Source organism: Leptinotarsa decemlineata, unplaced genomic scaffold (assembly GCF_025532065.1).
Source record: "Leptinotarsa decemlineata unplaced genomic scaffold, Ldec_3_MD MMD2_tig00026354_RagTag_RagTag, whole genome shotgun sequence".
NCBI lineage: Eukaryota > Metazoa > Arthropoda > Insecta > Coleoptera > Chrysomelidae > Leptinotarsa > Leptinotarsa decemlineata.
Genome location: NW_027412702.1, coordinates 21,309,960 through 21,335,119, shown reverse-complemented (window position 1 = coordinate 21,335,119; position 25,160 = coordinate 21,309,960). Strand labels below are relative to the sequence as shown.

At 35.5% G+C, this 25,160-nt stretch overlaps 2 protein-coding genes across 2 annotated transcripts in view; both read left to right on the top strand.

Annotated features, from left to right (window-relative positions):
* LOC111509803 (neuroligin-4, Y-linked) overlaps positions 1-25,160 on the top strand; it is a 783,062-nt gene that overhangs the window by 217,484 nt on the left and 540,418 nt on the right. The gene's annotated exons all lie outside the window — the stretch shown is intronic.
* Positions 23,147-24,361, top strand: LOC141486344 (uncharacterized). The gene is made up of 2 exons (XM_074184150.1): positions 23,147-23,586; positions 23,650-24,361. Exons 1-2 carry the CDS (start codon positions 23,147-23,149, stop codon positions 24,359-24,361), a joined length of 1,152 nt encoding a protein of 383 aa, XP_074040251.1.

The following is a 25,160-nucleotide window of genomic DNA, read 5'->3' as shown; positions in this document are numbered from 1 at the left end:
AAGTTCATAAAGCCCAAGAACCTGCCAAGAGATTGACGAAGCAGTCAAGGTTATTTTTTCATTTTGATCCCGAGGAGAACCAGTCGGAGAAGTCCTGTTGAGTGGAAAGATGTCCAGACTTCAAGATTGAGTATTGTCTATTATACAGGGCTATTCAAATTCGTTTCTGTACAGGGGGATCTCGTGAACGATAAGAGATAGAGTGTTGGTTGGTAAAGTTGCGTATTTTAGAGACCTATTCAATGATGTGAAAAAATCGAATGAAGCTCTTTTGGTTCTGGAGATATACAGGAGAAACCAAAAAATTCCAATTATTTTTTTGCTCATTTCTTCTTTATTCGCAGACATATTGAAAATCTGTTCAAATTTTGCTATCGGCACTTGATGTGGGCTATCAGAATATGTCCATGAATCTTTTATATAGAGTGTCATCTGACTTGGGCCACTCCCATCTTTGAATTTTCAAATAAGGACCTGTATTTTTTGTTATTATCGTAGACGTTCAGTCCATACTGGGAAATAAAATTTTATTTCATATTTCGTGATGTTTCGGTAATATTTGATTATAACTGGGTGAATTATTCCCTTTTAAATTACGGCCCTGGAAATTGGTTGACTGAGTAAAATAAAAACACAATAGTAACTTTCACGTCTCCTTATGTACCGTAGAGTTTTTTTTTCAGCTACCTATTCATATTTCCATTGCTCTGAGAGTTTTCTACAATGAACTTTGAATAAGAAAATATTTTATGATTATCTGAAACATATCTACAACAATAATATATTATAAGAGTTTTGATGAGCAGAAAAAGGAATGATAGCAATAATAACATACGGAACGAACACTATAATTGTGATGAAAATTGAAATGAAGTAATTTATATACACAAAAAAATTAATGGGGCAATAAATGTTCGAATTGGAGTCCTTTCATTTCGAGACAAATAATGGGCCAATAAGATGGCCTACTAGATCACCAGATCTTACTATTTTGGTCTATTTTCTATGGGGGACATTGAAAAATGGGATTTACGCTGGCAGAGAGATAGAAATGTGGAAAACTCAAGAATGAGGAGTTTTAATTATTTCGCAACAATGCAGCAAATAAGTGTATTGAGGGCAATAAATAATATGAAAAACCGATTTCAAAAATGTCTACAAATAAAAGGACTCCAATTCGAATATATTTTGCGCCATTGAGATTTTTGTGTTTATAAATTACTTCATTTCAATTTTCATTACTATTAGTGTTTGTTTCAGATGTTATTATTGCTATCATTTCTTTTTCTGCTTATTGAAACACATATAATATAAAATGATAGTGAAATAACCTACAAGTAAAATATAATAATTGAATTAAAAAAAAAAAAAAAAAATTCAATTATTATATTTTACTTGTAGGTTATTTCACTATCATTTCATTTCAGGTTTATTGTTGCTTAATATAATTGTTATTTTCAACATATAATATATTTTTGATGTAGATATGTTTCAGATAAAAGATTTTCTTATTCGAAGTTCATTGTAGAAAACGTTTGGAGCAATGGAAATATGAATAGGTATCTAAAAATTTTAAAAAACCCTCAAAAAACTCTACGATACATAGGAAGACAGTCGATCAATTTCCAGGGCCGTAATTTGAAAGGGAATAATTCACACAATTATAATCAAATATTACCGAAGCATCCCGAAATATAAAATTGAATTTTATTTTTCAGTATGAAGTGAATGTCGACGATCTAAATACAACAACGAAAAATACATGTCCGTATTTGAAAATTCAAAGATGGGGGTGGCCCAAGTCAGATGAGACCCGGTATAAAAGAGTCATGGACATATTCCGACACTCATCTCTTATCGTTCATGAGATCCCCATGTACAGTAACGAATTTGAATAGCCCTGTAAATAATTCAACAAACGATTTGGGATAAAACCGAGTTGTGAGCGAATGTTCAGTTGAGATTCCACAATTCACCATGCACGTCAAGTATACTTCAGGTTCACATTGGAAGTTGGGGTTAGTACGTTATGTAATAATTATGAGGTATAGCATAAGCAGCAGCAGCTATTAGTGTACGTTCCACTTGTAGAATTGTGCTGAATTTCAGACTAATTCCTTCAAGAAGCCACCAGAAGTCAAGAGGTGGTATGGGAAACAATATTCAATCACAGATCACTATCTTCTCCTTCTTGTGTTTGAGGGATCTACTGTGGACGCTACCACTGCAGGCGTGAAACAAAATCGATCGTATATTCCTCCTCTACTCTACGTTTTTTTTCTGTTATGTGCAATGTTATTTTGCAGTCCGTGTTAGGAATGATACGTTAAAAGGTAAGACCTCGTTAGTCCTTAGCTCGCACAAGTTTCTCAACTTCTGAGATTTGTCGTTCGTATGAGGGCGTCGTTGATTAACGGAAAAACAGATTTTGAACAGTCCTTAGTAAATTCATGTTTAATTGAGGGTTTTTGAAGATAGACATGGATTAGATGAGGTATGTTTCCATAGTGGGTGGACTTAATGATTGCCTACTTAGTGTTTCAAAAAATCTTCAGTTTAGAAGAGAAAAAATTAACGGTAACGAATAAATATAATAAATATACTAACTTTTTTCTATTAGATTTCGAATCCACATGTGATTAGTAGCAAACGCTTTCGAAAAAGTGAGCCAAGAAGAAAGCAGGAGCATGAAATGGAAGTATGAGATTATGTACAGATCATGACATAAAATTTATGTCTTCAGTTGGGAGGAAAACTTTCACGATCTATAAAACTCATCAGTATCCGGTTTTTTTAGTAAATGAGAATTAGTACGATTTTTTTCAATGAGTCTATGTCATCGGAAGCGACTAATGATAATTTATTGCGCCATTAATTTTTTTGTGTATATAAATTACTTCATTTCAATTTTCATTACAATTAGTGTTTGTTTCAGATGTTATTATTGCTATCATTTCTTTTTCTGCTTATTAAAACACACTCACACAACTCACTTAGGCAATAACATTTATGGGATGTGCATCTCATCATCAATTCACAATCAGAGACAAAATAATCTTTCCATGGCGTCAGTAACACAGCCAAGCTTTGGTTTCTGTAGCCAATGCAATAATAAATTCAAAAGATTGAGGACTAGAGGTCCGTATTGAAAAAAATGAGTGGATGATGAAATCAAATGAACGAAACGTCGGATTGTATATTGAAAGTTTCCCTGCCTTTTTGATATCAGTCGAACTAAAGTTTTAGCGAATATTTAAAAAATTATGATTGATATTTTCAATCTGGAAAGAAACCATTCATGTTCTTCGACATAGAAAACTCCTCTCCAATTTAACCAACCTTGCAGGTCTCACCGTTTTCGAGATATCACTAATGGGCCTGTGTATAGGTATTTTCTGACAAGTGAAATAATATTAATAGAACAACGTCCTTTTATCTATTCATCTAAACGCGATAAACCCAAAAACTACTGAACGGTTTTTTCCAATGAGCGAAGTGATGCAAGATAAATATTCTTCTCTCATGATAATTTGTGTAATTCTGTTGGAAAATTACGATGAAATGAACAGTCGGCGGCAGTGATGCGGCCCCTACGAAGCCGGGGAATCTTCATCGGAATCGCTGTTTCTCTCTGTTGAGATTTAACAAAAAAAAATCACTGACTACTTTCACTTTTCATTGAAGGAAAGTCATTCTGATAAATTTAGAAATGGTTACATATAATGTGCTAATAACAAAGATATGCGATTCGATACTGATTCCGATCAAATTTTATTTCAGTTGTTACTTTGAGCATTTCACACTATACAATTATCATGAAATGACAACTATTGGTCGATAAAATGAATTGAAACAGCCTCACACACACGCCGATTCGACACGCATGATGCAAAGGCTGTGATTTTGTTCTACGTAACGGATCTCTTCAAAGGTTGGAGTTGCATTTTTGTTCCGTGTTTTCTTCTGGTAGATAGATATTCACTGACCAATTTTGAATACGAAATTGATAGTTGTGAATAGTATTTCGTTTGAGGTCATCATTATCATGGTCATGATTATTATTCTCAAGCTGATATGACAGTATGACCTTGAGAAATATAGCTACCAGTGTGAAGTCTGGGAGAGTCCCAATAATGTTTAATATACTCACTGACTTATTTGATTGAAACCGATTTGGAATTCTGAATATATATTCTCATATTTCCGAAACCATACATAAAGTGGGCAATGAAAAACCCATCATCGCTTCATGAATGTCGTTTAAAGCAAAGCGGGAAATTTCGCAGATAGACGAAACTGTAATATCCGCATAACTGTCCCAAATCGAAATGATTATGGCAAACATAGGGAAGGTAATGGCATGAAACGATGAGGGTAGATAGATCTGTTGCTTTTTATAATGAACTACAACAACATGAAAATTCGGTATACTTTTTATGTTCATCGAAACATGTTCAGACACAATTTTCCATTGGATACTATTTTATATACTTGTGTTGAAAAAGAAGTGAAATAAAGTTTATGTACGCAAAGAGGATGTAATAATTCAATTTGTCACAGTTGATTACTTGAAGATATAATTGAAAGAAGATCAAATAAGACAGCCAACAAAATGTTACATTTAGCTGAATCAACAATAGGTGATAGGAATGTTCACTATGCGACACGTTTCCACTTTTCACATAACAGAAGTCTCTATATCTTCGAATCATTTGAGGAATAATAAAAGAATTCAGTCAACCATACCCCAACCTTGAAATGATCCAATTCGAACTATTGATGTTCACTGGTATCTCATTTTTTATTTAAACCCATTGCGTATTTGCTTACCTACTGTTTCTGAGGGAGAACACGAGAATTGATAAGAGGACTTTTGTTTCCCAGACTCGAAGAAGGAATTATCAAAAAACTGTTGAGTGCATACAATAGATTTTAAGTTATTGAATTTAATATATTTCATGGGGTGAATTTTCGTTTCGAGGGCACCCGGCGATTTTGAAAAAAATGTTTGAGTGTACTCACTTACGTATTTTCATGCATAGATAACGAATCCTAAAGAAAAAAGCGGCGCCCTCCCTTATTCACAAAGTTACGGCCCTTCAAAGTTCAGAAAAGGGCAACTTTTCAGCCTTTCACGAAATAAAATATTTGAAAACACAAGCATTTATTCACTAGGTCACCTTTACACCTTATTCCTCCTTCTTTGACACTTTTCACTTCAATAATTAACATGTTTCCAATAAAAATGTTAAAAAATATACGGAGCTGCTTTCTGGTTACATATCTCCGTAGTTTACGTTTTTAACATTAATGGCATGGTTGGTACGACTGATGCAGTCCATATTCCTAAAGTTATTCATATGTTTCGTAAATTGGTTTCCGGTGGTGTATTACGAATTTGATATAGTAGGCGGCGGCAAATACCAACTGCTTTTTTCTGAAATGTCACTAGTAACTAACCTAAAAATAGAAGAATGTCACCAGGAGAAGCATTCGCTTTTAAATTTAGTTTTTCATAAGAAAACTGTTCATTATTGAAGTGGAAAGTGTCAAAGGTGACCTAGTGAATAAATGCTTGTGTTTTTGAATAGTTTGTTTTGTGGAAAATAAGGCTGAAAAGTTGCCCTTTTCTGAACTTTGAAGGGCCGTAAATTTGTCAATAAGGGAGAGCGCCATTTTTTTCATTCGGATTCGTAATCTACGCATCAAAATACGTAGGTACACTCAAAATTTTTTCAAAATTGCCGGTGCTCTCAAAACGAAAATTTACCAGTCAAACAATAAATCTCACTTTGAGGCCACACAAAATCCAAGGTAAGCTTTCCTTGTTTTACTCAAGTCAATCTGTTATGAATCCTCGTTTCACTTCCAGGTCTCTTTTCGTTTACCTTTTTTTGTGTTCCTATTTCACACAACATTCTTCGTGGAAAATATTGGAATAGAGCATTGATACGTTAAAAATTATTTACGTAAGCAGATTTATTGAGACTACCAAGTTGAAGTACCAATATCAATATCTAGGACATGGTTTATGTATAGAATCCTCAATTTTTCAACTATCAGGTTTGCAGATGATTTTGTCAAGGTGTGACATTCGTTTTTCATTTCTTTGAAAAGTTACATTCAAATCTTGGAAGATCATATATCATTTATCATTGAAATATTTATTTATGGTGTGAAGTCTGAACATACGTATGCGAATGCTATGGTAATTACTTATTATTGATTTCCTACGAGGTGTATTTATAAATAAAAAAAAATTATTGTCATAATAATACATATAATATATCTCAAATGTTCATTCAAAGATATTATAAGTCTCAACAATATTCTTCCTTTTCTTGATACTTCATCTATTTCTAATTATAATTGATTTATCAGTTGATTAATTATATATATATAATCTAAATTGTCACGTATGAGCTCAAACTAAATGGCGCCCTTTCCTCAACTAGAAATAATTTCAACGTCTAATTTCTCAGTTGCTAACTCACGACCCATTTGCTCTTGAAAAAATACTGAGAAATCGTAGGCACAGAGAATACCAAAAAGAAAGGGTATAAGGGCACTATTGATGTAATTGTACTTGCATCACTTTGACAGTCATGTACTATAGTGACGTGTTGAGGTGAATACTAGAATATTTCTTTCCGGAGGCTTCCAGTCGTCATCATCATGTATATAGTTGATTTTGTTACTTGCTGAATATAACTCATAAATGATCGAAAATGAAAAATTGTGTCTCATCAGAGACACAGAACATCCTCTTCATATTTATATATTATATAATTTGACAATTCGAAACATTTTTCGAAGTATAAACTGACGTTATTTATGAGTCTAGATAGAAGGTTGATTTACGAATTTCATATCAATTATGCTTGTACAAATTTCCATATTATAACAGAATTAAATTCTGATGAAACTCGTTACTTCTCTTCGATCACTAATGAACTCATTGTCCAGGTGGAAATTCAAATGAAAAATCCTAATAGATCAATGCATTATGTATCACATTAATCAAATGAATGAATAACTTCAACATTACAGTGGTTATGATTCTTGAAATGAATCAGCATAAACATCAAGTGTTTTTTTATTTCCTTTCCTAGCTTCTGTCCTTCAGTCCCAGTCCTTCAGAATCCGCTGTCAAAGTTCCTGAATCCAGTATGACAGACTCTGAACTCTATCTCTTCTTGCAAAAATGCCACTCATTTATCACCTCTCTAATCGGTTGTATGTGCTTTCTTTCGTGTCTTGTTGTGCAAGTGTCACAAATCTGTCTCTACCATTAATTATCGGTAGCCTGATGACTGTCTTTGAGACGCAGTCATTTCTTTTCTGTGCATTGTACTCCGATCATTTTGTTCTTCTTTCCCTCCTCAAAGTGCCGTCATTCCTTGAGTAGAATACACAATGTTCATCATCCCAACGAAAATTATTATCCGTCTTAAGTACATCTTTGATAGACAGTCAAGGCTCTCTTCCGCTATTGCTTCCACTATCGAAATGTATGGCCCAGCTCAATATTTCAAGAAATTCAATAAATTTGATTGCAAACTCTTTATTCTATGTTCAACAACAATATAAAATAAACGTAATAGATTTTTATTTATAGATATTGAATTGACCATACTGATAACCATAATTGAGCATTCAGAGTATAACAAATTATCAATACTTCTCAATTAACAACAGATTCATTTTCAGTTTCCTTCGATCAACCTCACAATTGGACACTGTGTTCAGAGATTTCCATAAAGAATTTGATCAGGTTCATCATGATGTACCTACTCTTGGAAAAGATAAGCCAATACAAACCGATTGACAATTCATTGTCAGATACGATGGAAATACGTCTGAGAAATTTTTGGTTAATTCGGGTGTTCCACAAGGTTCGAATTCAGGACCTCTTCTGTTCATGCTTTCCATAAACGATTTACCATTTCATATTCAATTTTCAGATCGCTTACTTTTTGCTGACGATTTGAAGCTATTCAAACAAGTAAAAACAGTTCGAGATTGGATGAGGCTCCAGAAGGATAATGATTTTATTATGGAATGAGATCAGAAGAATAAACAATGCATCAATTTGAAAAAGTGTTTGGAAGTCTCAATAACTCGTATGAAAGAACTAATTAGTTTTGCGTATCGAATGAATGGAGAGGTCCTAGCAAGAAAAACAGAAGTCAAAGATCTTGGAGTAATTTATAAATTCACAATTCTCATTTTCTAGTCATATGAAAAAAAATGTAAAATCTGCCAATAGAATTCTGGGTTTTGTGATCAGGCGGGCATCATGCGTTTTGAGTTTACATACAATTAATAATAATAATAATAATAAATCGGCTTTATTCATAATACAAAAAAAACAATACAAAGATATATTTGAAAATGAAAATAGTTTACAGGAGATTCTGGTACTCCTTGGCGAAGTCTAGCTCAAAGCTACTCTAACTCAACCAACAAGCACCACTCCATAATGCACGCAAACATACAAAAATGAAAGCAATTAACAGTGATGGTACCACGAAATGAGAACCGTAAATAAAATAATAATTTGTGATTACCTTCTAAAGATAGTTGATAAATAATTTAATTGAATTGATCTGTTGTCTAAAAAGTAAAAGTTGACATTACTGACTATCATAGATATAATTTTTATATTTGTTACTATATTACTCTATTACTGTTACTATTACTCTGTTACTATATTACTATATTATTCTATAGAAAGGCCTAAACTAGAATTTGCTTTTAATTAGGTCCGAGGAGTATCATACGTATCTATTTGAACTGGAAAAATTCTAGAATAAATAAATGACACATTTATACTTGAAACAGCATCATATGTACCCAGACCGTAAGAACATATCAGTTGAGATTAGAATTCAAAATATTATCTTTGGAACAACGAAGGAGCTTGAAATGTATGATATTTTTGCACAAAATAATAAATAATAAAATCAACTCTTCAGAAATTCTTAACGCGATTCCATTTAACGTTCCTTCTCGTCGTACACGTTCTACCCTCATGTTTGATATAACCACGGTTTTCATTCTCAAAGTAGCTAATAATTTGAACACTTTCATTGATTTAGACTGGACCCCACCCCGAGAGCTCTATGGCAAGAATTTTTTAGACTGCATATTGAATACAAGTATTTGACTAATTGAGACATATTGAATATAAGTATATGAGACTGATTTTTCACATCTCCACATATCTAGAACTCAGTTCATCTCCTACAATTCTAAGCATTGATTAATAGGTAGTAGGTATGACATAGACAATATTTTATATACACAATTGTGATTCTCCTGACTCATCCAAGTAATTAGATTGAAATAGCCTGTTTGGGTAATAAATAAATAAATCCCACATGAAACACATTTCCAAGTCATAGAAATGGAGAAAAATATTTTAGATTTTCTTCATCGTCAGCCACACCTGCAGGCCGAGTGTGAATTACTTAAAATTGTTCACTCGACCCACTAGACACCGCCATGATGGCTTCATTAGAATCTCGTTTGTTAAAACATCCCACCATGTTTCTGAAGCGAATGTACCCTTTGAGATGTTTACCGCAGTGACTGCATTATTTCTACAAACTTCCTCCCAGAGAGTGAACAACTTCCTCTCTTAATAAGTTGGAATAGTTACCCAAACTCCATTTTATATAAATTTCGTGAACACCGTCAAATAAGCTCGTTACGAACATCAATTATATGAACGTTTTCAGCGTTTATTATCGATCATAGCCTAAGCTGGTCTAGACGCAACGATAATAAATCCTATTGAGTAAACAAGAAAAAATTGGCTGTTTAGATTATCGACAGTAATAAGAGGGTTGTTATTAACTCATATCATTTTCGTGCATGAAGTTTCCTCAGTTTGATTTTCGATTATGAGTAAATTTGCGGATTTCAGTAAATATTTGTTGTTGTCAATACAACCCTAACATGATTTATGACTTATACCAACCGTTTCCTAAATGTATGTTATGTGAAACTAATTTCGCTAATTAGTTTCACATAACTAGGTTGGTGTAATCCTGTAAATATCCTGGAAATAATTTTTTTGATACGTTGGAGAAACGTCTGATTTTCATTTTGAATTATAAAAGAACTCTCCCGTTAATTGATGAAATTATCAACACTATTCATGGAAATAATTATATATTGTTCACAAACATTTCAATTTTCAGAACCGTTTCACTATTATCATGGAAAATTTTTGTTTCGAAATCAATGGACCCCCCCTAATACAGTTAGTACAATGTAATTTTTACTATGAGAGGTTCACGAAAACACGATCCAAAATATCTCCTTACCATTTCATACTTCAGACACATCAGGTTCCAACTGGGCTCTAATCAGTTAATCATTTCAAACCTACGAGAGAATATACCTTATACGTAACTGAAAAAGACGTATTTCAATTGTCGATCCAACCTCATACACAAATCAATAAAAATATCCTCGAACGGTCAAGCGGCGTTGAAAGCTCTTGTCTACTTTTTTTTTGTACCTTGGAAGCTGTCTGACTTCTTCTCATGACACCCATTTCATCAGTTTCGTTCCCTGTACTAGTTTGTACAGGTTCCGTGTTGGATGTTCCTCATATTCTTCTGGACGTTTATTAGTGCGTCCATATATTGCTTGCCTCCTGTGATTCAGTGCCTCACATTTGCATTAGATGTGTAGAGCTGTTTCTATCCCTTCGTTGCATAATCTGCAGCTGAGGCCTTCATTGTACACTTCCATTTTATTCAGGTGTCCTCTAAGCGGACAATGATCGGTTAGTAACCCTGTAATTATTCTGAGCCGATCCCTACTATATTGAAGTAGTTCTTCGGTTATTTTCTCGGACGGTTCCCTAATGAAGGTTCTACTGTGTTTGTTGCCACGAACTTTTGTCCAGTACTCTCTCTGCTTCTTATTGGTCCATGTCCTAATCTGGTTTCGTACCAATGATACGCCCAGAGCTGGTTCAGGCCATTCCTGAATACCCTGGCATCCTGGAAGTGTATGCTATCTTGCACACTGCAAAATAACATACACTTCCACCTGAAAGACGGATGTGTATAGTCCTAGCGGATAGCTGTAGTTTAAATTTCTATCCGCTCGGTATATTCCAGCTCCCGTTCCATGTTTGGCCTTCGATACATATGTATACCAGGTGTTTTTTCCAAACATGTTTTCGGGATGACTAATGGTCTTCCACTCTTCATTGCTTATGATTTTGGTCGTGAAGTTCGTGTTAAAGGTGTACTTCGGTGTCATGTGGTCCGTGCACATATTCAATATGTGCTCCTCCACTTGTTCCGAAATTTCTGTTCGGTCCGATCTTTTGTAGTTCGGTGAGTTTTCCAGTCTGAATTGGTCCATACTGGCCTTCCCCATTATCACAAAGTGTAAAGGAGGTAGATTCAGAAGTGTCTCCAATGTAGCTGTTGGGGTAGTTCTCATTGCTCCCGTCATTCTCAAACATGCAAGTCTTTACACCTTGCCTAGTTTGTTGATGGCGGTCGCTTGCTTCATCTTTGGCCACCAGACCAGAGATGCGTATTCTATCATGGGTTTAACCACCATCGTGTATTGGTAATTTACCATGTCTGGTTTTAGCCCCCGTGGATCTTCCAGGATTGGCTCACTCCAAGGCATTTTTTCATCCTTCGAAGATTGATAACAAACAGTTGTTGGACTACAGTAGGGATGAACTACGATGTCTAACAGGCCTCCTTACAGGTCACTGTCATTTGAATCATCATATGCAGAGACTCGGACTGTCGAAAGACAGTATGTATCGCCCCTGTTTGGAAAATGATGAAACAGCATAGCACATACTTTGTGCCTGCCCCGCTGGGGACCGAATCAGTTTTTAGAGTTCAACAGAGCCATACTCCATCTGACCTGAATAATCAGCTGAAAGGGTAAGGGAGCTGGACTGCAACCTGATTGAACTAAAGATGACTTTCCACCACTCATCATACAACTAATCGGCTTCGTTAGTGAGCTGGGTTTATTTGGTCGAGTATGAATAGGTGAGAGCCACAAAAAAACATTACGGGATGCGGTGGAGGGTCGAATAGACCCACTCACTTTGGACCTAACCTAACCTAACTTGTGAAAGAAGGTGAAAAACAGAAGGATACAATAATCACAATTATGATTATCATCAGATATTTTTTGTGGAAGTGCAAGGAATTGAAAGTACAATATTTCTATACGAGGTCTTTTCAAACGATAAGGTGACAGCTGTGTCATTTATTCTATAAATATAAAAAAATAAAGAATAGTCAATAACCGATTTGAATATCAGTATATAATGGAAACCCAATATGAGCATGATTTCATTTGTCTATGTTTAAGTCACCTGACATTTTGTCCATTTCAGAGTTCACTAGTAGGATCCCTGCAACATATTTCACGAGAAGAAAAACCTGTCAAAAATTTCTGTTGGGATCTTTCATTTCGTTATCCGTTTCTCCCCATAAATAAATCACGTAGAGCCAAGGGTTTCAACCATGTATTAATATTCCCGCATATTCCCCCGAGTCTGATTGGTTTAATTAAAAACTGGGGATCGATTATCACCAAATGCAAACGATTGAAGGTAATGGTTGATTTTTAAATGATTTTATTTAGCTTGCACTGTTTGTTTGTGTGTTTATTTATTTATGTAGGTCAAATTTAGTAATTGGAGTTTGACCCCTCGCTGTTGACATATTGATCTGATATTTGGTACACACATTCAGTTTTGATGATAATACAATTTTATGCATTCTGTATTATTGTGAATCCAAGATGCCGGCAGCTACAAAATGGCGGATTACATATTTTTTCACAACTACTATATACTATTATATACACAACTACTATACAGAGAACTTCGTGAACTCAGAATCGGAATACTAGCGGAACTCCCAACCAAGTCGTCAAGATATTGTATCGTGTCGAGGACTTGTGGCGCTAGGGTGGCTGAAACTGATATGTCGTTAGCGATACACCATCCAAGTTCAGACCAAATATTATTAAATCCCGAGAACTACTGGCATTGAGGTGGATAAAAATTAGAAACTATAATCTCGAAAAACAATATTTAGGTTATATGGTTTTATTGAAAAATGAACTGATAAGTAAAAAATGAGTCAGAAGTAAAATGGGTGGAAATAATTCAGAAGGTCCTACGTAGCGGTCATCACACTACTCTCCTCAGTAATCTACGGTACTGATAAGATAAAAAAATAAAATCGCGAAGTATTTACAGATTTACTCAGGTTACGCTACACCCAACGATTCTATTATTTTTGTATCTGATATATACCATAAATTGCTGAGGAGAGTGGTGTAATGACTGCTGCCTAGGATCTTCCGAACTATCCTTTACTTTTCAGTACATTTTTCAATAAAACCGTTCAACTTGAAAATTAGTTTTTACATATGTTTTCATATCAGATTGAGGGTAAAATCAATGTGGTTCCGACAAGCATGTTGACATTTGTAAAATACGGTTGATGCTTAGTCATGCTTCTTCTTGGAAATAATATTCTACGTATTGAGTATGAATATAATAACGCAGTACAAGGTCAATTAATAATAACACATTCCATTGACTATTTTTTGTATGTACATATATTGTTACTATTGTAGGATTGAATAATGATTCCAACAATGTACGTACTCAAACTTAGTATCGACATTTTTGAGCTACGTTTCACATAATGAAAGAATATGATCGCACACCAAACATTACGCTTCTGTCCTACAAGAGAGGAGAAGTCTACCTTCCGCTGACGTATGCGACGAAGGATAGTCAATAGGTTACAAAGCGGTATCATCCTTTCATAAGAATTTATCACTTCGAAAGATTCACATTCGATAATAAGAAATAAAAAAGTACAGTATTTTATCAGTTCGGACTTCCATTGTCTAATATGATATAAACTGATTTGAAATATCTGAAAGAATTAAAAACATTAGCTGAAAAACAACAATATTTTATTAAGAAAAAACTGAAATTACACTGAAGAACATGCAAGCAACAACCAAACAAATAAAAAAAATTGAACTATTAACACGAGCTGACAGAATTAAAAAAATTATTTACAAAAAAAGAAAATTAACAAATAATAAATTAAGAGATTCCAAACCAGCTAATCCTTTTAATTTTTTTCAGGGATTTCCAATCAATTTATATCATATTAGACAATGGAAGTCCAACTGATGAAATACACTATGAAATATTGTCAACCACTTCCAAGCAAAAAAAATTCAGAACAGAAAAATATTCAACAAATCAAGGGAATCTGTCCACCGAGGTTTGTAGATCGAACACATATGTTTCTTACAGATGCAAACTGAATATTTAAATTTCTTAATACATGTTCTTTTCAAACTTTTTTCCTGGAGCATAAATATTTCCGTTGATAGTAATTAACGTCGAAACACATGTACCATTTATCTTGACTTAACATTTTTATTTTGTATCTTTATTATTCCATTCGTTTCACTTTATATTTAATTCACGTTCTATCACTGAATATGATTGACCTTTCAAGTGTCCATTCTAATTCAGTTTGTTATTTCATAGATTTCGAATCATAGAATTATATTATACAATGGTCCAAAAGTCCAAACTAACGAAAAACGTCTATACTAGGTATATATGATTTCTTGTCTACGATATTGAAGATCATAAGTTGAATTTCATTAGTTCGGACTTCCATTGTCTACTATGATATAAATTGATTTGAAATCCCCGAAAGAATCTGTGAAAAATAAAAAAAGTTGGCTGAAAAATAACGATCAATTTAAGCAAAAAACTGAAATTACAAAGAAATAAAATACAAGCAACAACCAAAAAAAAAATTGAACTATTAACACGAGATGAGAACTCATGAGGCACTGTTTGGAACCTTTGGTGTAGTAATGAATATTACTGGAGTGTTTTTCCAACACCAAATCGTTATTTTGAACACCCTGACACGTGTTTCGATCACCAAGTGATCATCTTCAAAGAAGAAGAATAAAACTAGAAACTAGTGCGAGCTAATCCTATTCATGCTATAAAGGTAACCCATACAGGTAAACCATCCAGGCGTACCAACCATACAGGTACACCAACCTAAATCAATTTTACAATTTTGCCTTATCTATTATTTCACAATATATGTTTATATAAAACAATTTTCAGCTATATAAAAATGAATTTCAAATTATTGCCTATACAAATTTATTTATGCAATGTGTCCTTATGTTGTAATCAGTAAACCCAACAACATTATTTTATTTTATTTTAACAAGCTATATAGTATGCTCTTTGGTATAGGTCCGTCATCGTTATTCATAATATTATTGTGTTTACTTAGTTCTACACTCTCAAAGGCATCTAGTTGCCTATTGTTGTTAACTTGTCTAACTAATCCTGAAGTCTATGGAATGGTTTTTTTGCAGAATATGATGGGCGACTGCTGATTTTTCAGGTCTTCCATATTTTAAGTGCGCTATGTGTTCCTTATATCTTACTTCGATAGACCCTTTTGTCTGTCCATAATATTTTGCATCGCAGTCCTTTTCCGAATTCAAAAAACAAAGTCGAGAGATTTCAAATCAATTTGAATGAAATACACAGCGAAGCATTGTTAACCACCTTCAAACAAACATCATAAGTTGAAATTTGAAAACATCTTCCAAATAATCTCTCTTCAATTGATGATACGATTGTCCCTATATTTTTCAGTTGAATATTTCCAAAAATAATTAATGATTTAGTAGAACCTACTTCTTCTGTTTAATATTGATATCTTTATGCCACTCAGAAAATTTCAATAACATTGATGAATGTAACGTCCGTAAAATCCATAGATAACCCGCACAATTAGGGGAAACCCTCGTTATAACCGGCCCTGACGTGACAAAGATCGCGTCAATCACAACTCCACCCGGATTGAGGTGGAACGGAAGTATTTCATGGCTGTGGATTTTACTTTCCATCCGCCCTCACTGTCGAGATATCCGCCATTGGAGCATTAACTCGATTTTGTGGGTTCATTACGAAATACGACGCTATCAAATGACGTTATTGGTCGCTGATGAACATAACCGGGACCTCGTTAGTGATTGTAATCAAGATACTCAATCATTATGACGCTTCACATATTTTTGTGCCGAATTCATTTTTACTGAGTGATTTCATGTGGAGGTTGAATGTAGTCATTCTTCACGAATTCAGTTACCGGAAAATCTGTTGATTCAAGGAAGAAAAAAAAAATCTTAATTATTTTCGGAATTTGACTGTATTTTTCTCCGAAAAAGTTTTCCACAAACCAACCGGAACATTCCGTTTTGTGGCCGCTCTTTTTTGCAAAAAATCTTCTGATCCTAGAAATAATTCGGCACCAAATGGGAAAACAACATATCGTCTTCATCGGGAGATTGTACTCTGTTTTCAATGTGAAACTAATCAGTGACCATCGCGAACGTTTTTTTTCAAGTGTTCTGGGTTTCAATTCGTTTGCTTAAGTATATGTGACTAAGTTTTATTATTGGAAATCTATTTTCTTTGGCTATCTTTATTGTGAATAATTGCAAAATTTGTATAGTATAAAAAAAAAATCTGTTCAAAATCTATTTTTCCGTTAACCAGCTGTCGCACCCCTACGAACGTCGTCCTTAGAAGTCGAAACTTGTGCGAGGTAAGGATTAACGAGGTCTTACCTTTTAACGTGTGATTCCTAATACGGTTGGACGATAGCAAGTGAAGATCGATCGTTCAGACTAGGGCTTGAACCACCGACCAACACAGCAGTCAATTCGAGTGGGTGAACAAGGCACCCATGCCGAACCGCTTGGCTACCGACCGACCACTTTCAACAGAAGGGTTGAAAGTGCTAAGTACGAAAGCTGATTTTTAAATGATTTAAAACTACAAGAAGGTAGCAATATGGGACCTCCGTCCTCCACAAAAAATGAAAACCGAATTTCAGATCAGGGTACAATTTTTTTTGAATTGCACAATTACGGTTTTCAGATTTTTGCCTATAGAGAGATGTGGTGTGAAATATACCTTGTTTTTGAAATGTTCGATATTTTCTTTCGTAACTCTAACTTTTATCATTACTATTTTTTTATTTTAGCATCAAAAATGAAAAGAGTAAAAGAAAGTGTGGCATTTTACCGTAATAAGAGAAGGGCTTAGTTGGAAAATATTAAAGCAAATGAAGGGGCTTTAAATACCTATGTGAAAAGTGTTGTTCCTGAGACGTCAGATTCTGCATTGGACTTAAATTTATCACAGTCAACTGGACCTTCAAACTCAGAAACGAAAATGAATAGTAGTTGTTTACAGCTGATTCTCGGCCTCCCCCCACCACTATGACGTATTAATTGCTTTTTTTATTGGTTGTTGTTTGGTGAAGTTTTTTTGTTGTGCAGTGAAGTCAAGGCATTGTGACCTTGAAGTGTCTGGTGCATGGATCGTTCAGATTTTTTTTTCATATGAGATTTTGTGTGTTTATGTGTGTGTGTAGGAGAATGCACGGTACAGGGTTTCATCATGTGCTTGTTTGTCTATGTACAAACATACGTCTGCATACTTCGAAGATCCTCCAAGTAATAAATGCTCCATCGGTGTTAGGGCACCAAGTTAGTAGTGGAGTGACGTCACAGCAATAACCGTTCAACGGCTAGAGAGCGACATGTTCACTCCACGACGTGTGGCAGAGTAATGCGTATTCATCGGTCTGCCCTCACCTCTCCTGAAGCGATGAAGGTTCGCTCTAGCCCCGCTATCGATGGTGACACAACGGCAGCCGAGGACTGTTTGCCTAGCGTCTACCCTCTCCGAGACCGCAACGACCACTGCTTGCTCGTATATCGACATCTGTTATCGCATTCAGTTGGGAGGTAATCTTGGCGCATGTAGTTGAGAAGTGGGGTTGGCTATGACGTCTTGACGGGTCCTATCAGAGTGTATTTAAGAAGCGTACGAGTGTTGGCTATGTCAGTTTACATCAAGTGAGTTAGTGAGAACTATTATATAAAATGTATTCCTGTGACTGTGGTAAATCTTTCACTCGTAGTGATAATCTTCGTCGGCATCAGCTCCAGAGTTGCCAAGGAGGGCCTGCAGTGAAACGGGTGAGAGTGGATAATGCAACACCTATGTATACGTGCAATTGTTGTAATGTGACAATTCCTATGAGCCAAGTGAATTCTCACCGAAGAACCATGAGTCATAAAAATAATGCATGTGTTCAATTGTCTGACGGTGTTCAAATTATAACGAATGCATTCAATTGCCGCATTGCTACATACAGGGTGGAGAGTTCGATTGTAACCAGTGACTACATTTCATTTTTCAATAAGATTAGGCAGAAGGTCATTGAATTACTGGAATCAGCCATCAGGATCCATAAAAGCATCAAGGTGAATATGGAAGTTTTTGGGAATTATATTCTTCAGACTGATGATTCGAGGGACACGAAGTCATTTAATTCCCAAAATAAAATAGTGGACCAATCTTCAGATTTGAATGCTGTTTTTGATGGATTCCGTGATGTAATTGTGGCACAAACGACTGAGTTCCAGGATCGTGACTCAGGTATTTATTTTTTAAAAATTTCAATAAGATTGAATAGTAATATTTTTTTTTTTTATAATTCAGGTTGGACTTGTGAAAAAATATTGTTTCTCGAGGTCAACATTAATAAATACAGTCCACTGGAAGGACGTTCATATGTGAAGCTGCCTCAATGTATTCAATGGAAGAAAGCTGTTGTGAATGTTCGTAATGAAGATCAATATTGTTTTGCTTGGGCTATAACATCAGCATTATATCCTGCAGATAGTCGAGTGTCCGAACTTACGTCATATCCACATTTTTCCACTGTTTTAGATGTCACAGGTATGGATTTTCCGGTTAAAGTTAATAATAAGAGTATCGAAATATTCGAAGATAGGAATGATATTTCAATTAATGTTTACGGTTTAGAGAGTACATTTGAGAAGGGTAAAATGAAGTATGAAGTGATTGGTCCATTGCGATACTCACAGAGAAGACTCCGGAGACATGTCAATTTGTTGTTTATAACTGATGACTCCGGTAATGGTCACTATTGTTGGATCAAAGATCTTTCAAGATTAGTTTCTAATCAACTATCAGCTCATAGACAGAAAAAATATTTTTGTGACGGATGTTTGATATATTTTTCTGATGAGAGATTGCTTTTACGTCATAATATGTATGATTGTAATCACATTAGTACCACAACACCAACTACTAATTTAAAGATCAATAAATATGGTAGAATGGTTGCGGAAAATAAACTAATGTTTGAAAACTTTGAGAGGCAAATGAGGGTGCCATTTGTAGTGTATGCTGATTTTGAATCAGTGCTTAAACCGATTCATGTGAATGAGCCAAATCCTGGAAGTTCATACACGATTAAAACATTCAAACATGCCCCATATTCATTTGCTTATTTGATAAAGTGTTCATATAATGATGATTTGACAAAATTTGTTACATATAGGGGTGTAGATGCAGCTCAGAAATTTGTGAGTAGCATTGAAGATGATTTGAAAGAGATACATGAAAATCATCTCAGAAACCCTAAACCAATGGATACACAAACTGTCGAAGAAGAAGAACAGTTTGTTGCAGCCAGAACTTGTGGTATATGTAATAAAGCATTTACTGATGGTGACGTCAAAGTAAGAGATCATTGTCATGTCACAGGAAAGAAAAGATCACATGCCGCTCACTCGAAATGTAATTTAAATTTCAAAATACCAAACTTCATACCTATCATTTTTCATAATTTAAGTGGTTATGATTGTCATTTATTCATAAAAGAATTGTATAGGAATAAAGAGAAAGTTGATGTTATCCCGCAAACTAAAGAGAAATATATATCTTTCACGAAGCATCTCTTTACACACAGCTATACCGATAAAGATGGTGTGGTTAGGAAGAATTATCTCAAAATGAGATTTATCGATAGTTATAAATTTATGACTAATTCGTTGGAGAAGTTGGGTGCAAACTTGACCTCCGATCAATGTTTGGAGATGCACAAACATTTCCCACAAATTGAGAAATTCAATTTGATGAGACAGAAAGGTGTATTTCCATATAGTTTTGTTGATGACATTGACAAATTGAATTATCCATTACTTCCGACAAAAAATCAGTTTTATGACACACTCAATTGTGAACATATATCGGAAACTGATTATGATAGGGCTAGAAAAGTTTGGAATTTATTCGAGTGTCAGAATTTGGGGGAATACTCTGATTTGTATTTGAAGTCGGATGTATTGCTACTATGTGATATTTTTGAAAACTTCCGCACCACAAGTTTAGAGATATATAACTTAGATCCGGCACAATATTACACTGCACCTGGATTATCATGGGATGCCATGTTGAAGTTCACTAATGTTGAATTGGAATTACTAACTGACATTGATATGATTCACTTTTTTCAAAAAGGTATACGAGGTGGAATTAGTCAATGTAGCGAGAGGAAACATATAGCAAATAATAGATTTTTACCCAATTATAATCCCAACGAACCTTCCACATTCATTACATATTTAGATGCAACAAATCTATACGGTCACAGTATGTCACAACCTCTACCAACAAGTGAATTTACATGGTTGACACCAAATGAAATTCTTAATCTCGATGTGATGGATGTGAGTACTGATAGTCCGTATGGGTATGTATTTGAAGTGGACATTCATTATCCACAAGAGTTGCATGATAAACATTCTGACCTTCCATTTTTAGTCGAAAAAATAATACCACCTCGTACACAATCGAAAATTCCCAAATTAATTCCAAATTTGAATGATAAAAGAAAATATATTGTTCATTATAGGAATCTACAGCAAGCTGTCAAAAATGGATTGATTGTAATGAATACACATAGAGTATTGAAATTCAAACAATCATGCTGGATGAAACCCTATATAGATCTTAATACTGAAATGCGTAATAGGTCTAACAACAAATCTGTTAAAGATTTCTATAAACTAATGAATAATGCGGTGTATGGAAAGACAATGGAGAATGTAGATAATCGAATTGATGTTAGACTCGTTACACATTGGGAAAATATAAAGAAAAATATAGGTGCCAGCACTCTCATAGCCAAACCAAATTTCAAAAATTGTTCAATTTTCACTGATAATTTCGTTGCCATTCAATTGGGTAGAGTGAAGGTTCATTACGATAAACCATTATATTTGGGATTTTCCATATTAGAATTATCTAAAACAGTCATGTATGACTTTTTCTATGGATGCATCAAACAACACTTTGATGAAAATGTCTCTTTACTTTACACAGATACCGACTCGCTCATTCTTAAAGTAAACACAGAAAATTTTTATGAATTCATAAAAACTAACATAAGTAGATTTGATACATCCAATTACAGTATAGTTAACCAATTCAATATTCCAGTAACAAGTTCAGTCTTGGGTAACTTCAAAGATGAATTTCCAAATGATCCAATCATGAGTTTTTATGGTACAGGTGCTAAAGCATATTATGTGAAATCTGTTGATGGTGAATTTAAGAAAGCCAAAGGGGTTAAACGATCTGTAATAAAGAATGAATTGACATGCGAAGATTATCAAAAAATCGTCGAACAAGGTGGTATGATATTCAGAAAGATGAATTCATTTAGAAGCGTGTTACATGATATGTATACTGAATTAAAAAATAAAGTTGCATTATCATATCACGACGATAAACGATTTATCATTCCGAATACTACCCACACTCTTCCTTGGGGTCATAATGATATTGAATTTTATGAAAACGATCCAAATGAGAACATTCGTTGGATAAGTAATATTATTCAACAATCACAATCTCAGGAGACTCCATTGGATCAATTGATTAATTTATTATCTGCCGAGATCAATGATTGAAATATCATTCAATATCTTCAAAACCGGAAAATTCAATATTGATATTTATGTAGCCATTTATAATTAATAATATATGATAGAAGTAATGTGATATTAATGTATTATGTATGTATGTATATGTATTACTGTAATGAATATAAAATGATTAAAATTTTATTTGTATTATTTCTATTTCCCTAATCAATTACTGCAATATATAGTATAATGTAAATGACAGAAATATCAGTTTGAAGAGAATCATCGTAGAGTGCACAATGTCTAAAACAATCGATAAGTTTGGTAGAAAAAGAAAATGGGGTGGTAATGTCATTCGAGGTCCTCCTGGGAATGGTTTTAAATTAACAAAAGATGGTCATTATGACATGCAAAGGAAAATATTGAAAAATACAAGTGAACCAATTGACAAGAGTGATTGTGTAACTGTATCATATCTTGAGGGGGAAATTAATGGAGCAAAGGAAGTTATACTTCTAGCCCTACAAGCTGCAATACAATCCACAATAGGCAATATTGCTCGGGACGCCCGGCAAGCATTTAACGATAAAATTGCAGAGGCTCGGATAACTTTCACTCGTAAATTTGACAAACTTACAAGTGATGTAGACATAAAAATGTCTGACATAACAGCGTCTACAAATAAAAAATTTGATGCTATGTCAAACATAACAGGGACTACAATGAAAAAGTATGATGTACTGGAACAGAGAGTTGAAGTATTGGAGAAAAACCATAAAGAAGTTTTGGAGAGAAACTATAAAGTCAGGCCATCATCATCAGGTGGACTGGGATATCCAGGACTGAACATTAATCCAAATCATAGAATAATACAACCAAAACCAAAACCAACTGATGATGTATTAATGGAACCAACATGGTGAATGTATTCCCTCGTTAGGTTAGGTTAATAGCTACGTTAGGTTAGCTGCATACTTACGTTAGGTTAGGTGTTAGGTTAGTATTCCCTCGTTAGGTTAGGTTAATAGTTACTGTAGGTTAGGTTAGGTTAGGTTAGGTTAGGTTAGGTTAGGTTAGGTTAGGTGTTCGGTTGCATAGCGGTAGGTTAGCGTACTAGGTTAGGTTACGTTAATACATACGATAGGTTAGGTGTTCGGTTGCATAGCGGTAGGTTAGCGTACTAGGTTAGGTTACGTTAATACGTTAATACGTTAGGTTAGGTGTTCGGTTGCATATTATGTTACGAACGCGCGCGCGAAGAGGGCGTAGATGTCTCTCCAGATGTCCCGCCTACCTGGGGCCGGAGGCCCCACCCACCTGGGCGGAGCCCAGGCAGTGGGCGGGGCCCGTTAGGGCCACGCCCCCCCCCCCCCCCCCCCCCCCCCCCCCGTCGCCACCAACTTTTCGGATACCCCGCCCCTTTCCGAAGCCCCGCCCCCTTTCCGAAGCCCCGCCCCTCCCCTCCCCGAAGCCCCGCCCCCCGACTCCCAACATTTGCGCATGTACACCCCTACCCTCATCGCGCATGTGCGCTCCCACCATTTTCCCACCGCTCACGCATCGAAGTCGATACCCTCCGGAGAGCACTCCACAACATTCAGTTCGAGAAGTCATCTCATCGAGAGCAGTCCACTCCACAACAAGGCAGTACGTTCCAACGACCAACTTGATATTTGAGTAAGTAAATTAGGAATGTTATTTTTTATATCAACTAACTTTGTATTATTTCTTCTTTTTCAGAATGGCAACCAATACACAGGAGGTGAATAATGCTGTGGCGTCTATTCTGCCGGTGTCCGCTGACCAGGAGGAGGCAGCATCTTCGAGAGCGGTGACGGTTGACCAGCCAACCACTTCGCGTTCGCGAGTTAGGTGCAGATCTTCTAGCCCTGACTTATTCGAGGAGGAGGAGGAAGTCAGGGCTGTGAAGAAGGTTTGCCAACGACCTGCAGCAAAGGTTGGTCCTATTTCAAAGTACCGAGCTACTTGCAATAGGACTAATCCTTATGCAGGTAGTTTTTCGACCTCTCGTAAGAGGGCCTCCACACCAGCAGCAGCACCAGCAGCAGTGGAAATTCCGAGGAGTCCTTCTCCGGAGTTGGTGATATTGTCGCCGTTGGTGACGCGACTACCACCGCTGCCAGCGACACCGGCGGATCCTGAGGTGTTGGTGCCACAGCCTATCGGAGAGGTTAGTGAAAAGATGAGTGTTTTTCTGCAGAGATGCAAGAAAGCAGAACGAGCTGCCCGATCTAGCGAGGCCGAGTTGGTTACCATGAAGCGACAAATGGCTGAAATGGATAACCGACGGAGGGAACTCCAAAAGGAAATGGCCGAAATAGATCGGAATTATGCATCTCTGCAGGAAAGGTGTAAAGCAAAGACCTCTTCGATAGAGCTGTACAAAAAAGTAGTGACAGTTATGGACACTCTTTTTGTAGATGAAGTGTAAATGTAAGATTAGTTTTAGGTTAGTTAGGAGTATTTAATTATGGTAGTTTTAAGTTTATATTTGTTAAGTTTATATTGAATAAAGGAAAAGGAAGTGAAATAAAGGGTGTACACTGTTTTTTGGTTTGGTACACATTGAACAATGCGATGGTTGGAGCATTTTTCTTCACTTCCTCTTATTATCATTATTATTTTTTTATTTCAATTCCAAGTTCTTCTAGACAAATACCTCACATCAATTTTTGTGTTCTCTAATCACTTGTAAATAATTTCATGTGAAGAAAATTTAAAAAATAAAAAAATAGACATGTTTCATAGTGAAATCGACAAGTATATTTCATTTGTATTTTATCCATTCAAGTATCTCTTTCATTGAATATGTCTTATGTCACTTTGCAATTTACCCCTACTCATTGAATATGTCTTATGTCACACTACAATTTACCCCTACTCAATGTTCCACTCCTCTCCCACTCCCTCTCGAAAGTATAAAAGTAGAAATCATCTGATGAAACATTCAGTTGATCAGCTAGCATCGAGATGGAACCCGATTCAACCTCCGAACCCTATAGCTGCCCGGATCAGGGGTACAACTTCAATTACTGGGATAACAGCCAGGTACAGGTTGTCTCTTCCACCACGGAACCCCACAGTCCGCCATACGAATACCGGGATCACGACATCAGGATGCAAGTTCAGCATGTCACTGGCAGTGACGAAGGACACTTGGATGACTCGGAATATCCAGATCCTGACGGATGGTGGGACCCTGCTTATGATGACATTGTCCCAATGAGTAG